At 36.5% G+C, this 12,824-nt stretch overlaps 1 protein-coding gene across 1 annotated transcript; it reads right to left on the reverse strand.

Moving 5' to 3' along the window:
- Positions 1–1,212: 1,212 nt before the first annotated feature.
- neto2b (neuropilin (NRP) and tolloid (TLL)-like 2b) lies at positions 1,213–12,824 on the reverse strand. The gene is made up of 10 exons (XM_082182048.1): positions 12,598–12,824; positions 11,166–11,222; positions 10,822–10,965; positions 9,993–10,241; positions 9,809–9,856; positions 9,090–9,217; positions 5,922–6,150; positions 5,059–5,172; positions 4,264–4,394; positions 1,213–2,905 (listed from the first exon to the last, which is right to left on the reverse strand). The coding sequence occupies exons 1-10, from the start codon at positions 12,605–12,607 to the stop codon at positions 2,390–2,392; spliced, it is 1,626 nt and encodes a 541-aa protein (XP_082038174.1). The 5' UTR covers positions 12,608–12,824; the 3' UTR covers positions 1,213–2,389.

Raw genomic sequence — 12,824 nt, forward strand, 5'->3', positions numbered from 1 at the left:
AATGATATTCTTATCAGAAACACTGCTGATTTTATAGACATTTAAAAGACAATAAATCCATGCATTAAGTGTCTCATATGTTTATGTTCAGTTTTCCTGCTTGTTCTGTCATTCTGACCTCTCTCTCTCTCTCTCTCTCTCTCTCTCTCTCTCTATATATATATATATATATATATATATATATATATATATATATATATATATATATATATATATATACATATACATATACATATACATACATACATACATACACACATACATACATACATACATACATACATACATACATACATACATACATGGTGGACCATCACTGACTAGCAGTTGTGCAACTTATGTGAGACACAGGCCAAAAATGTGCTGTAAAAAATGTGCGTTTAATACAGGGATGAAGAAAACAAAAGTAGATTTACTGTATTTAAAATAACAAAACTCCACATGACAATCTAAGAAGTGTGACATGACTATTATATTGACAAACCATGAAGGCCAACCACACATAAAAAAAATATGAAGAACACATAAAAAAAAATATTTTAAAAAATCGGAAATATGTTACAGTATGAGAAAGGGCGAATTAGTGGAGGGGAAAAAGGGCATGACATTTCTGTACAGTTTGAACCGTTTGATATCTAGGCCAGGTTATTATGTCTACAGTCAGTCATAATATGGCCATAAAAGTCATTCGGCTGCACAGTGAGTCAGACAAACTCATATATGTGGGAGTTTCCACCTGCACTTGGGAAAAAAGAAAGAAAAAAGTATTCGCAAAAAAAGGAAATTTGCAACTTAGTCATCTGGTTACATATTTACTATGTTTCTTTTATTATAAAAAAGGCTTTATTATAATATGGATGTCTGCCTAAGGACTGTTGTATATGTGGAACACCTCATACTAAAAAGAAAACAAAAAAACCCGGAGAAATAATGTTGAACTTTTGCATGCTCGCATGAATAAAAAACAATTAAGCATAAAATTAAGTATTAAGCAATATAGTACCCGAGCATATGCTCTATTGTGAATATATTCAATACAAACATTAAAATATAGATCACAATATATCTCAAGTGCTTTACTGTTTTTAATAAAATAAAATAAAACATTATTTTTAAAGTGTACACCTCAAAATCTATGAACTTCCGTTCAAGGCAGTTTTATAGTATCACTGAGATACTATATTATATTATATATTATATTATATATTATAATTCATTTTAGTTAGTTTCAGTAAATTTTCCGACCTGGTTGAGATTAGTTTGAATGAAAAAAAAGGGGAAAAGAAAGCAGAATATTCAAATAGAAAACTGGCTCATGTGTGACGCAGGTGACACAAAGACATGAGCTGTTTGTCAAAATTATATGCAAAATGGGGATAAATAATGAATGAATCATTAAACAATTGTTCAGCAAGCAAAAACTAATGCAAAGGTGCAGTAAGAAATATTTAAACGTGGTAGAAACCTGCCCTTCCTACAATTTAGAATTGAGGAATGAGAATAACAACAATAAAAATTACTCATCTTGGCTTGAAATCAATTATAGGAACGGCAAAGAGGTCACACATAAAACTACGACCAAAAAATAAAACTAAAATAATAAAAGAAGGTGTGGACAAATGTGAACATTTACAGCTATGTATTCAGTGGCGGAGCCAAGATATTTTCAATGGTGTGGCCAGGCAGGGGCCATCGACCAGTCTGGGGTGGCATAAAAAATGAGTTTGACTATAACTTACTGGGCTACGTCTCCCAAAAGCATTGTAGGCCTAAGCAGATCGTTAAACCATTGCCACCAATTGTCTCTGTGATCAACTTAGGTCACAATACATTTGAGAAACGCAGCCCTGGATAGTTTTAGTGCCTACAATTCACGAGTTCACACTTACAAATAATCAGAAAGAGTAAGAGATTGTGTGTATTTAGCGTTCTGTCAGGGGGAAGGGCTCCGATCTTGGAATATGGCCCGAGCCCAGAATACTAATTTTTCTAGGTTTTGACGCTGCTTTAATCATTTCCACATTTAACCAAGTTGTATTTACCCAGCTGTTCAGTGATTTTGTATATCTACTGTTCACCGGAGGCGCTGAGTTTCCCCAGCACCCGTGGGTTTTTGTAAAGCTTTTGTATGATTTGCGCCTGGCACTGATGCAAACTTTGCGTGCGCACCTGAAAAGTCTCCCGTGTGTTGGGGTCGTAAAGAGACGGTTCTACATCTAAATAAACTCAATTCTGGTCAAGATAAAAAAGACAGAAATGGTAATTGTGAGCAGGGTGGCCAAGCTTCGGTAAATGGTGGCCACGGGCCCCTAGCTCCGCCCCTGAATGAATTATATAACTGTATTTTTAAACAGGAAGTAAAAAGTGTCAGCTGATTCTGACCTTCCACTCAGAAGTCCATAGAGAGAGAACGCTGCTGGACAGGGTTACGTACCATCACGACATTGCGTCCACGGGCGAAAACATCATTGTAGCCGATTTCTTCCATCACACGTCTCTCCAGCCCCAGATCTTCATCTTCAAGTGCCTCGTGCAGACTCTGTGCGCTGTAAGCGTGTGAGCGCGGATCTTGCGTTAAAGGGTGCGAGCGCGAGCTGCTCCTGCGTCCATGGAAACTGCCCCAGCCTCTGGCCCCGACAACCGTACTCAGCTCCTCAGAGCCCTGCGAGAGATGATGCGCTCTGGTTGCCATAACAAAGGAGGCAGCGTTGCTCTGAGCTCCACAGTGATGCTCGTGGACGCAGCGGGACATGCTGGAGGACCGGCGGAGTTTCTGCAGACCCTCCAGCTCCTCCGACAGCTCGTCCGGCAGCTCAGCTTCCCGCATGGAGAACAGCTCATACTGAGGCGGCTCCAGCACCTCCTGCATCTCTGCAGTGCTGAATAAACCTTTACGGCTCAAAACCTGCAGGAGATAAATACATATTAGCAACGTCACATGTTGTTGCAAGTTAAACGTCCATGCACCAATAAATAAATAAATACTAGGGTTTTAATGCTTAACATCAGTGTAAAATGCCGTTTCGCGAACTATTCTACTTTAGTAATTTGATGTATTTCTGAGTGAAAAGGAAACTCTCGCCAAAATGCAACCTAGGGTCTTTTTGTTAATCTACCCGAGGCAAACTTTCGTTTAAAAGCATAATTAGAATGGAAACTTGCCTTTTGAATGGGAGTGCTTGGGGCACGACTATGATAGCATCAAAATCGCTATTTTTAAAACACTAAGAAGGCTCAACACAACATGAAACTTTGCTCGAAGTATCACCAGGGGCTCTTCACATGAACTCGAGCATTGAGTAAACTCTGAGCATTTTAGTAAACTCTGTGTACACAAACAATGTTCTCAGTGCTCGAGTTCATGTGTAGAGTATATCTACCAGGAATATCTACCACAATTATTTATTGACTTCATCATGGATTTATTAAATGAAAAACTTGTTAAACTGAAAAACTCAAATTATAAAGGTGATAAGTAATTTAAAAGTAAATATATATATATATGTGTGTGTGTGTGTGTGTGTGTGTGTGTGTGTGTGTGTGTGTGTGTGTGTGTGTGTGTGTGTGTGTGTGTGTGTGTGTGTGAGAATATATATATACTTCAGATGCAAAAGCCTCTAAGTGCCATCTGAAATTTCCTTCTATAATGATCATTTTTATCAAGCTTGTATGTTTATGTTCAGTTATTTCACTTTAATGGCAATGAAAATTACCTATTAATTGTCATTAAAGTGAAATTACTGAACTTAAACATACGAGCTTGAAAAAAATTCTAATTTTAGAAGAAAATTTCAGATGGCACTTAGAGGCTTTTGCACCTGAAGTCTTCATATATATATATAAAAAATTTGAAGATCATTGCAAAATGGAATTTGGCACAATGATCGTTTTACCTCCATTATCTTGTATTTTTTTAATAATGGAAGCCACAACCGTACGGATGATGTTTTCCATAAATCAACCCTTGCTATTGGTCAAACAAACAGAGCCAAAGTCACACCATTGGCTGAGTCAATATTGCAGTTGTTGCTAATGCTGAAATAAACAAAAGCACGAGTAATGTTTTGATAGCGCCACAGTGTTTACTTTTTTTCAGGGAAATCAACCTACAAATGGCTTATGTATATAAGAGGCTGATGAATAAAACATTTTTAAGAACATTTTTCACGTTGAAAATGTATATAACTTTAATGTGAATTTCTGACACCTAGGAGGCTGGTAATTTGTCATTCTAAATGGTGATTTCTCAATATGAATAGTCACCTTCTTTCTCGGCTGCTTCATCTGTATAAATACAGATATGATGAGAAGAAGAAAAACAACACCAGTGGCCAGTCCAATCACAGTGCAATGAGTTTTACTCATATGTTGGAAAAAACCTTTAGACTTCTTTTCTGAGAGAGATGGGACAATAAAGACAAAATAAAGCAGAAGAGGACAGGGTCATGAATGAGGAAAAATCATATTTTCCATCTAAATCAGAACAATGACAATAAAACTGAATTTATGAATCCTTATTACTGCTTTACATAACCAGGGCTCATGGCATTTTCTGCACTCCATAATAACCCTTAAACATATGACGTCCAATCCTTCATAGACTAATAATTCAGAATGCATAAATATCATGTGCTTTATATACTCAACATTCATTTAGTGGACATCAGTTCATTGAGGTCAAACCCCTGAAGGAGGGAATCTAGTTCTGTGAAATATCGACAAAAACATTGATTTGCTTGCAAAATTCTTAAGAAAGCTTTTGCATCTCATTAGCGACACTAGGCAAGGCAAGTTTATTTATATAGCACATTTCATGCACAATGGCAATTCAAAGTGCTTTACATAGAAGAAATTAAAATAATTAAAAGAAATAAGAATAATTAAAACAGTTTAGAAAAATAAAATAAAATACTGTACAGTACAAACAGTCGGACGAACAGCGGCTCAGTGCTCATTCAGTAAATGCATAGTTAAACAGATGTGTTTTGAGTCTGGATTTGAATGTGACTACTGTAGGAGCACAGGTTGGAAAACGGTCATGTGAAAGCACATTTTTACCTTTGCAATTGTTCTCATCCCAGGGAAACACACAGTTCTGAACACCATTACAGACCAGAGTATTGTTGATGCACATGTTGCTGTGACAGAAAAATGCGTTGGCCGAACACGGAGCTGCAAAACAGAGTTTTTAAAGGATTAGATCACCTCAAAATGAAGATTTCCTGATAATTTACTTAAAATTTTTTTTTATAGAGAATGACCGATCGTTTCGCTTGATAAGACCCTATTGCTCAGCTGGGATCGTGCAGAGCCCTTTGAAGCACTTCAGAGCCCTCTGAAACTGCATTGATTTGGACTTAAACAATTTGGTTACCGTTGATGTCCATTGTGTGGAGAAAAATCCTGAATGTTTTCCTCAAAAAACGTAATTTCTTTCCACTGAAGAAAGAAAGACATGAACATCTTGGATGGCATTGGGGTGAGTAAATTATCAGGAAATCTTCATTTTGAGGTGAACTAATCCTAAACTAGACAAACATGCAATGCCCATAATATCCACACGGTGGACCTCTTACACCACATGTTTGAAATCTAGTACCAATGGTTAGTTATTGTGTCCTGCAAAACTACTGAAGCACAATATTCTGCCAGATTTTTGGTTAAAAATGGTTTTTGTGTGCTTTTTATAGTTATAATGTATTCCTAGACAAAGGATTGAAGATAAAGGACAATTTTACCCAAAAAGTTATTAAAATCTATAAAAATTAGATTAAAAAAAATCTCCTTTTGCATTCAATGGAAAAATAACAGTATATGTGTATAGAACGACATGAGGGTAAGTAATAACAGAATTTTCCTTTTTTTGGTGAACTATAAATTTTATAAAATTGCAGAAAGTAAAAAGGTTCGTGAATGCTTACGTTCAGCAAAGACCGTAAAGAGCATACGGAACCGACTCAGTTTGCTGTTCTCGTCGGCCCACATTCGAACAACACCCACAGGATTATCAAGTGTGACGTCATTGGCAACAGTGCTGCAGAACTTGGCCTTTAGGTCTTCAATGGCATTACTGCCTTCATAGATCGCAACAAAGTTTTTCTTACACTCATTTGAGTTCTCCAGCTGATACTCCAGAAAGCGGAGATAGATCTGTGTGTGAAATAGAGACACAAACAGAGACAGGTAATGCTACTGTAAGTATAATGGTACACACAGGGCTCTACAGTGCGAACAAAATTACAGCATGCAACAGTGAAAATATATTTGGTTGCACCGGTGCGAATGACCCGATCAAAGCTAATGTACAACAAGTGTATAATCAAATACAAATTAAAACTACAACTGCCAAAATGCATCCAGACTGCACAACAGTTCAGTTTCACACTGTGATTGACTGCTTTAAATGCCTTAAAGTGCGAGATAGTTTTGTGCGAGGAACTACACAGAGGTGCAGCAGGTTAACATGCATGATTTCAGCACGGTTGCAAATGTGATATTGATTTATCTAATTGTGATTTGTAATATTGATTTGTGATATTGATGAATAACCAAGAAGGTAATATTAAGTGACTTACATTTTAGGCACCATATTATGAAGGTAAAAGAGTAGCAAAACTCGAGAGCACGTAGATGTGAATTTGAGAACTTGTACGTTCATACTTGTACGTGAACATTTACACTTACAGCTCCAATGTGAAAACCTGTAAAAAAAAAAATCTGAAGTTGAATGTTAAAATTTGCACTCGCTGACAATAGTCACAAACCTGTATTCTGAATTTGAAGCTGCAGACAAGTAGTCACAAATGTGTAAAATGACATTCTCAGAAATACAATGACAGACACAAACTTGTAATATACATTTAATATTACATTCACATTCGCAGTACAACCTCAATTATGCACTTGCAACTTCTCAAATCTGTCACTTCAATTTCATATTTCGCGCCTTGACTTTTTCTACTCTTTTTGCGATATATTAGGTGCAAAACTAACTTGTGCAATTGAAACTCAGTGGCGGCGAGAGAGAAAGGGGGGCGGGAGCGGGGGTGTTCAAATGAGCCGTTTTATTGGTTGACGCCTAGCCAATGAAATAGGACTTCTATTGTACACGATGATGTCACGAAACCCACGTCCTCTGGGACGATCTGAAACGCTAACATGGCTTAATGCATTAGACTGATATTAAAAGAAATAACTGATATTATCAAATTCAGTAAACACCATACTAATAATGCATACTACAGAAAAGCAGATGCCATTTTTATTTTAAAGGTTTTCACATTGGAGCTGTGAGTGCAAATGTTTGTGTACAAGTATGAATATTTATTGTACAGGTTCTCAAATTCACATCTACGTGCTCTCGAGTTTTTGTTACTCTTTTACCTTCATACAATATTGTCTGGTTTTGCTCTATTTCATCAACAAAAATAGTTCCAAACAAAGTCGCAGCTGAGCCGCTGCGCATATTCGAGAAAAGACACAGCGAGGTTTTGTTGAGGAATGAATCTCTTTGATTTGGGTGAATGAAAGATTCAGTGACCCATTCACAAATGCTGTGTCTCAATTCAGAGGCTGCATCCTCCGAAGGCTGCATTCGAACCACGTCACCACAGTGCGATGAAGGCTGTCCCAATTCGAAGGCTCCTTCAAATGCGTCCTTCGTTTCCTATGAAATTAAGGATAAAACAGATGGACCATTCGCGGCCTCACGTAAACTGCTCTAGAGCAGTGGAGACGTGTTCTCTGGAGTGATGAATCACGCTTCTGTCTGGCAATCCAATGAACGAGTCTGGGTTTGCCGGTTGGCAGGAGAATGGTACTTGCCTGACTGCATTGTGCCAAGTGTAAAGTTTGATGGAGGGGGGATTATGGTGTAGGGTTGTTTTTCAGGGGTTGGACTTGGCTCCTTGAAAGGAACTCTTAATGCTTCAGCATACAAAGACATTTTGGACAATTTTATGCTCCCAACTGTGTGGGAACAGTTTAGGGATGGCCCCTTCCTGTTCCAACATGACTGCGCACCAGTGCTCAAAGCAAGGTCCATAAAGACATGGATGAGCGAGTCTGGTGTGGAGGAACTTGACTGGCCTGCACAGAGTCCTGACCTCAACCCGATAGAACACCTTTGGGATGAATTAGAGCGGAGACTGTAAGGTTACTTTCACTCATCAACAGCAGCTGTCACAGTTGCTAGGCGACAATAACAGTCCTCCGTAGGCTAGCTAGACCGTCTCATTTAACAACGTTCAGTCCGACCTTCGTGCCCTCGAAGGCTTGGCCTTTGAAGTCCAAGTCCTTTGAAGGATGCAGAATTTGAATTGGGACACAGCCAAAGTTCCTGAAAGAATCAGCTGTTTCGAATGAATCTATTGAATGAATGATTCAGTAACAAAGACAGTGACTTGTTGCCACCTACTGGTGGGTTTAGTACCATTTTTAAATTATCATTTCAATTATTTTAATCATTAAATATTTCTATATTCAAAACTTTACATTTTAGATTGAAATAAATATAAATTGAAGAATTTGACATAAAATAAGGTTAGAAGAAAATGCCTCCTACAAAGGTTAAAAAAACATCCCTGGAAATAAATTTAAGGAGGCAAATATTCCCCTGTAAAAGTTGATCAGAAAGTGCACCTTAATTTTTGACTGTGCTCCTAATATTTTTTTTTTAATTAGGGAGCTCAAGTACTCCTAAAAATAAAAGTAAGTGTAGAGCCCTGGCATATACAGTTTTATTATAATGCTCTATGACATTCTTTTTTATGCTAATTCTGTGGAAAATATTTTATATAAAGACTTTGAACTACATAATTGCTCATTCTTCCAGGCAACCTATTTCCTAGCTGTACTAGTTTCATGGTCACTATCCTCTCACATAATAAAATAATTTCAGTATTTAATGTCCATTTATTTATTTATTTGGTATAAAGTTGTGTAAGAAGCAGGATGGCATACATTTTCATAAAATTAACCCCATCCATGGTGATGCAAAACCATCTACTTGATCTCAGTGACTGTACATGATTCCCTTACTATAATCCATGTGAGAGGAACAGATGTTTACCCATGGCTCCATTACTAACCTTAGACATCGGTGGAGCTCGTATGGTCCAAATACAATCCAATGCTTCTCCTGATTTCACCTTGTTTTCCTCGTCAACTTGACTAGATTTGATTATACCATCTGATCCAGACATTTCAAACTGACAGTCTGAGGGGAAGAGACAACAGTAAAGATAAAGACAATTAAATGAACATTATAGCATTCAAATATTATAACATTATAGCTTGAGAAAGAAACCCGAGAGTCTGCAGACAGCAGCTGGGAAAAGTAATACTAATAAATTCTGGGGCACTGAAATATTTAGGAGTTTACATAACTGATGCACCAAAGATGGAATTTACATTTATATTTGTTGGGCTCGGTAACCATCGCAACTGAAAAAGAGAACACATAAAGTGGTATTCTGATGGATAGCAAAACCTTCAAAAAAAAATCTAGCACTAAGAAAAAGTCTGTTTCTGCAGAACATGCCAGGTCAGGTTTAGTTGTTTATTTAAAATATTTAAATTATTGGTGCACAAAAAAAAAAATATATATATATATATATATATATATATATATATATATAACTGCACAATTTCCAACCATAAACTTTCATGATAAATGTAAAGATTCTTAAACAGATTTGACATATGAAGTCGGTTTGCAGAAGCTTTTATCCAAATCAATAAATGGGACAAACCCCCTGGAATAACCACCTACCAACCCATGCTCCATATATAAGTGTTATCCGTTTACCTGGAATGGGATTCAAGAGTCCTCCAACATGGAGATGGAAATCAGGATCTGGATGCAAGTGGGGTTTTTGGATAAAAAAAAAAATCAAGTGCAACAAAATGAATACAAAAGGAGCAGAGCAAAACGGCATTAGAGTAAATGATTCTAAGATCTAATTGCATGAAGAATTGCAAGATGCATTTACCTGCAGCATATGAATACTCCACCCTGAAACCCATGCCTTCCAGCTCCTCGTCACTTATAAATCTGATCCACATGAAGCGTCCAGAGGAGGTGACAATCCCTGGACTCTTCGCCCCGCAGAACCGATTAATCAACGGAGAGAAAACAAACGGCCCATCACGGATTTCAATGTTATCAAAGCGGCACTCGAAGGACGGCTCGATGTAGTAGATGTCATCGAAGGCGAGCTGGATTCTCTTCCGTGGATGGGCTGATGTAGACGAGAAAGAGGTTATGACTAACATGGGTAACTGTTGTGACTGAGAAACATACACTACTGTTCAAAAGTTTGGGGCCCGGTAAGATTTTTTTAATGTTTTTAAAAGAAGTCTCTTCTGCTCACCAATACTACATTTATTTGATCAAAAATACAGAACATTTTTTTAATATTGTAAAATATCAGCATCATTGCTTGAGTGTTCAGTGTCACATGATCCTCCAGTAATCATTCGAATATGCTGATTTGTTGCTCAAGAAGATTTTATTATTATCCATTTTAAAATCAGCAATGTAATTCCTTTTTTTAATTTTAATTTTTATTGTTTGATAATTAGATTTATAATTTATTTATATTTATTTGAAATAGAACTCTTTGGAAACATTATAAATGTCTTTACTGTAACTTTTGATCAATTTAATGCGTCTTTGCTGAATAAAATTCTATCAAATTAAAGAATTAATTTCTTTATAAAAAAAACTGGTGCATTATTATTACAAATTAGGTGCATGTTTTACCAAAACAACGAATAGGAAAGAATAAGTATGTCTGCTAGTGGAAGTGAGACTCATACCCTCCAGTATGTACACACACTCCTTGTTTGGTGGGTAGGTGTTGGGGTAGTTTGGGGAACTGAATGATCCTCCATTTGCGGTCTGGATCAAAGTTCCACAGTGGGCAGGTTTCTTATCCTCAACAGCCACATTCTGAGGCAAAGCTAACAGCACACACACACACACACACACACACACACACACACACACACATTCAGACAAGATGATCTACATTAAAGGTAATGGTTATTAAAGCAAAACAGATATAATTTTTATTTATTTATTATTAATTAATTTAAATCTCTCTCACACTGGAAATATAATAACATGTGGCTTAGCAGGCAAGTTCGTAATTCAAACTTACCTTGAGTTTTCTGTGCCAATGCAAAGCCCTCCTCTATCAGGATAAGCAGAACCAGGGCTGCAAGAAAACATTTTAATTTTTTTATTATTACAATTTAAAATAGCTGTTTTCTATTTGAGGATATTTTCAAATGTCATTTATTCCTGTGACGTAAAGCTGAATTTTCAGCATCATTACTCCAGTCTTCAGTGTCACATGATCCTTCAGAAATAATTCTAATATGCTGATTTGCTGCTCAAGAAACAGTTATGTTTGAAACAGTTGTGCTGATTAATATTTTTTTTCCAGGACTCTTGTCTAGAAAGATCTAAAGAACAGCATTTATTTACATTTTTAAAAAGCCTTTTATCTTTTGAAACATTATAAATGTCTTTACTGAGCAATACTGTGTAAAAGGTGGATGTTATATTGTGTCATGTTAATTAAGTTTAAAATAAAAAATCTAAATGCTCCCTAACTCATGATATACATCCACAGGTTCAGAGTTTCCAATTTACATGGTGTATTAAAAAGAAAATGACACCTGCCCAGGATTTGAACCCAGACGTTTTACGATCATAGCTCTATAGCTTGATGTCATTGATTATGCTGAACAACAAAGGTTTTTAAATATAGGCTACTGTAGCACGTGTTAGGCAGGGTTGTGTTTAGGTCATTGCATGTGATTTTCATGACATGAGAGGTTGAGAGTTAGAATTCAAATTCTAATATTATCAAACCGATTTCTGCAATTTCATAAGACGTGATGGGAAGTTTTACAATGAGATAAACCAATTGCTAATATTTGCTCATGTTTCGACCAAAATAATGGAGTACTATGTAGATTTCTAAACTATAACTTGTAGCAGACAACTGCCATTTACAGTATAAATGACTAATTATGTCATACTGTTCATGCATTTGTAAAGTGTGGTTTCACTGAGGGTTTGTAGAAGCTGTAAATGATGTTATGACCTGGATGAATGAAAACCATCTCAAATTCCATTAACAAAAATACTATGGTACTACTATGGTTCCATTGGAATGCTATGGTATTCTTTTAAGTATTTTGGAGTACCAAGCGTTGTAAAAATTTCAACCCCTTACAACTGAAATTTGAAGTTTAAATGCTGCATTGAGTTTTAAATGGCACAGTATAATTGACGATTTTGGCTAGTTAAATGAAGAGAGACAAAGATGCTATTAAGTCAGTTATGAAAACATTTTACAGTGAGGCAAATTAATATGGTGAATATCATTCAGCACAACGGTATAGCCAGTGATTATATCAGATGGCTTCTGATATAATCACTTTACTATGGTAATACCACAATAGGCTATTGCAAATTTAGCCTACATTATATTTACAATTCTCAAAACACGTTTGACACTTACAAAAACACGTTAACAGATTTAGACAGGCAAAAATAGCATTCAACTACAACAAACTCACCTTCATGCATTTCCACTTTCACTGAACACTTTTGCTCTCGTGAGATTTGCTGTCTACATTTTCAACGACATGAAGTTAAGACTGTCGCAATACAGTTCAGCAACAGATTTCATGAATAAAGAAGCATCATCGTCCTAGAATAAATTCGAAAAAATCCATTGAAAGCACTCAAATGAAACGGTATACGGCTAGGCGTTTGCAGAAACTCTTGAGCGCTGTGCTTCTGA

The sequence above is a fragment of the Leuciscus leuciscus genome (genome assembly GCF_965113295.1).
Source record: "Leuciscus leuciscus genome assembly, chromosome: 10".
Lineage (NCBI taxonomy): Eukaryota > Metazoa > Chordata > Actinopteri > Cypriniformes > Leuciscidae > Leuciscus > Leuciscus leuciscus.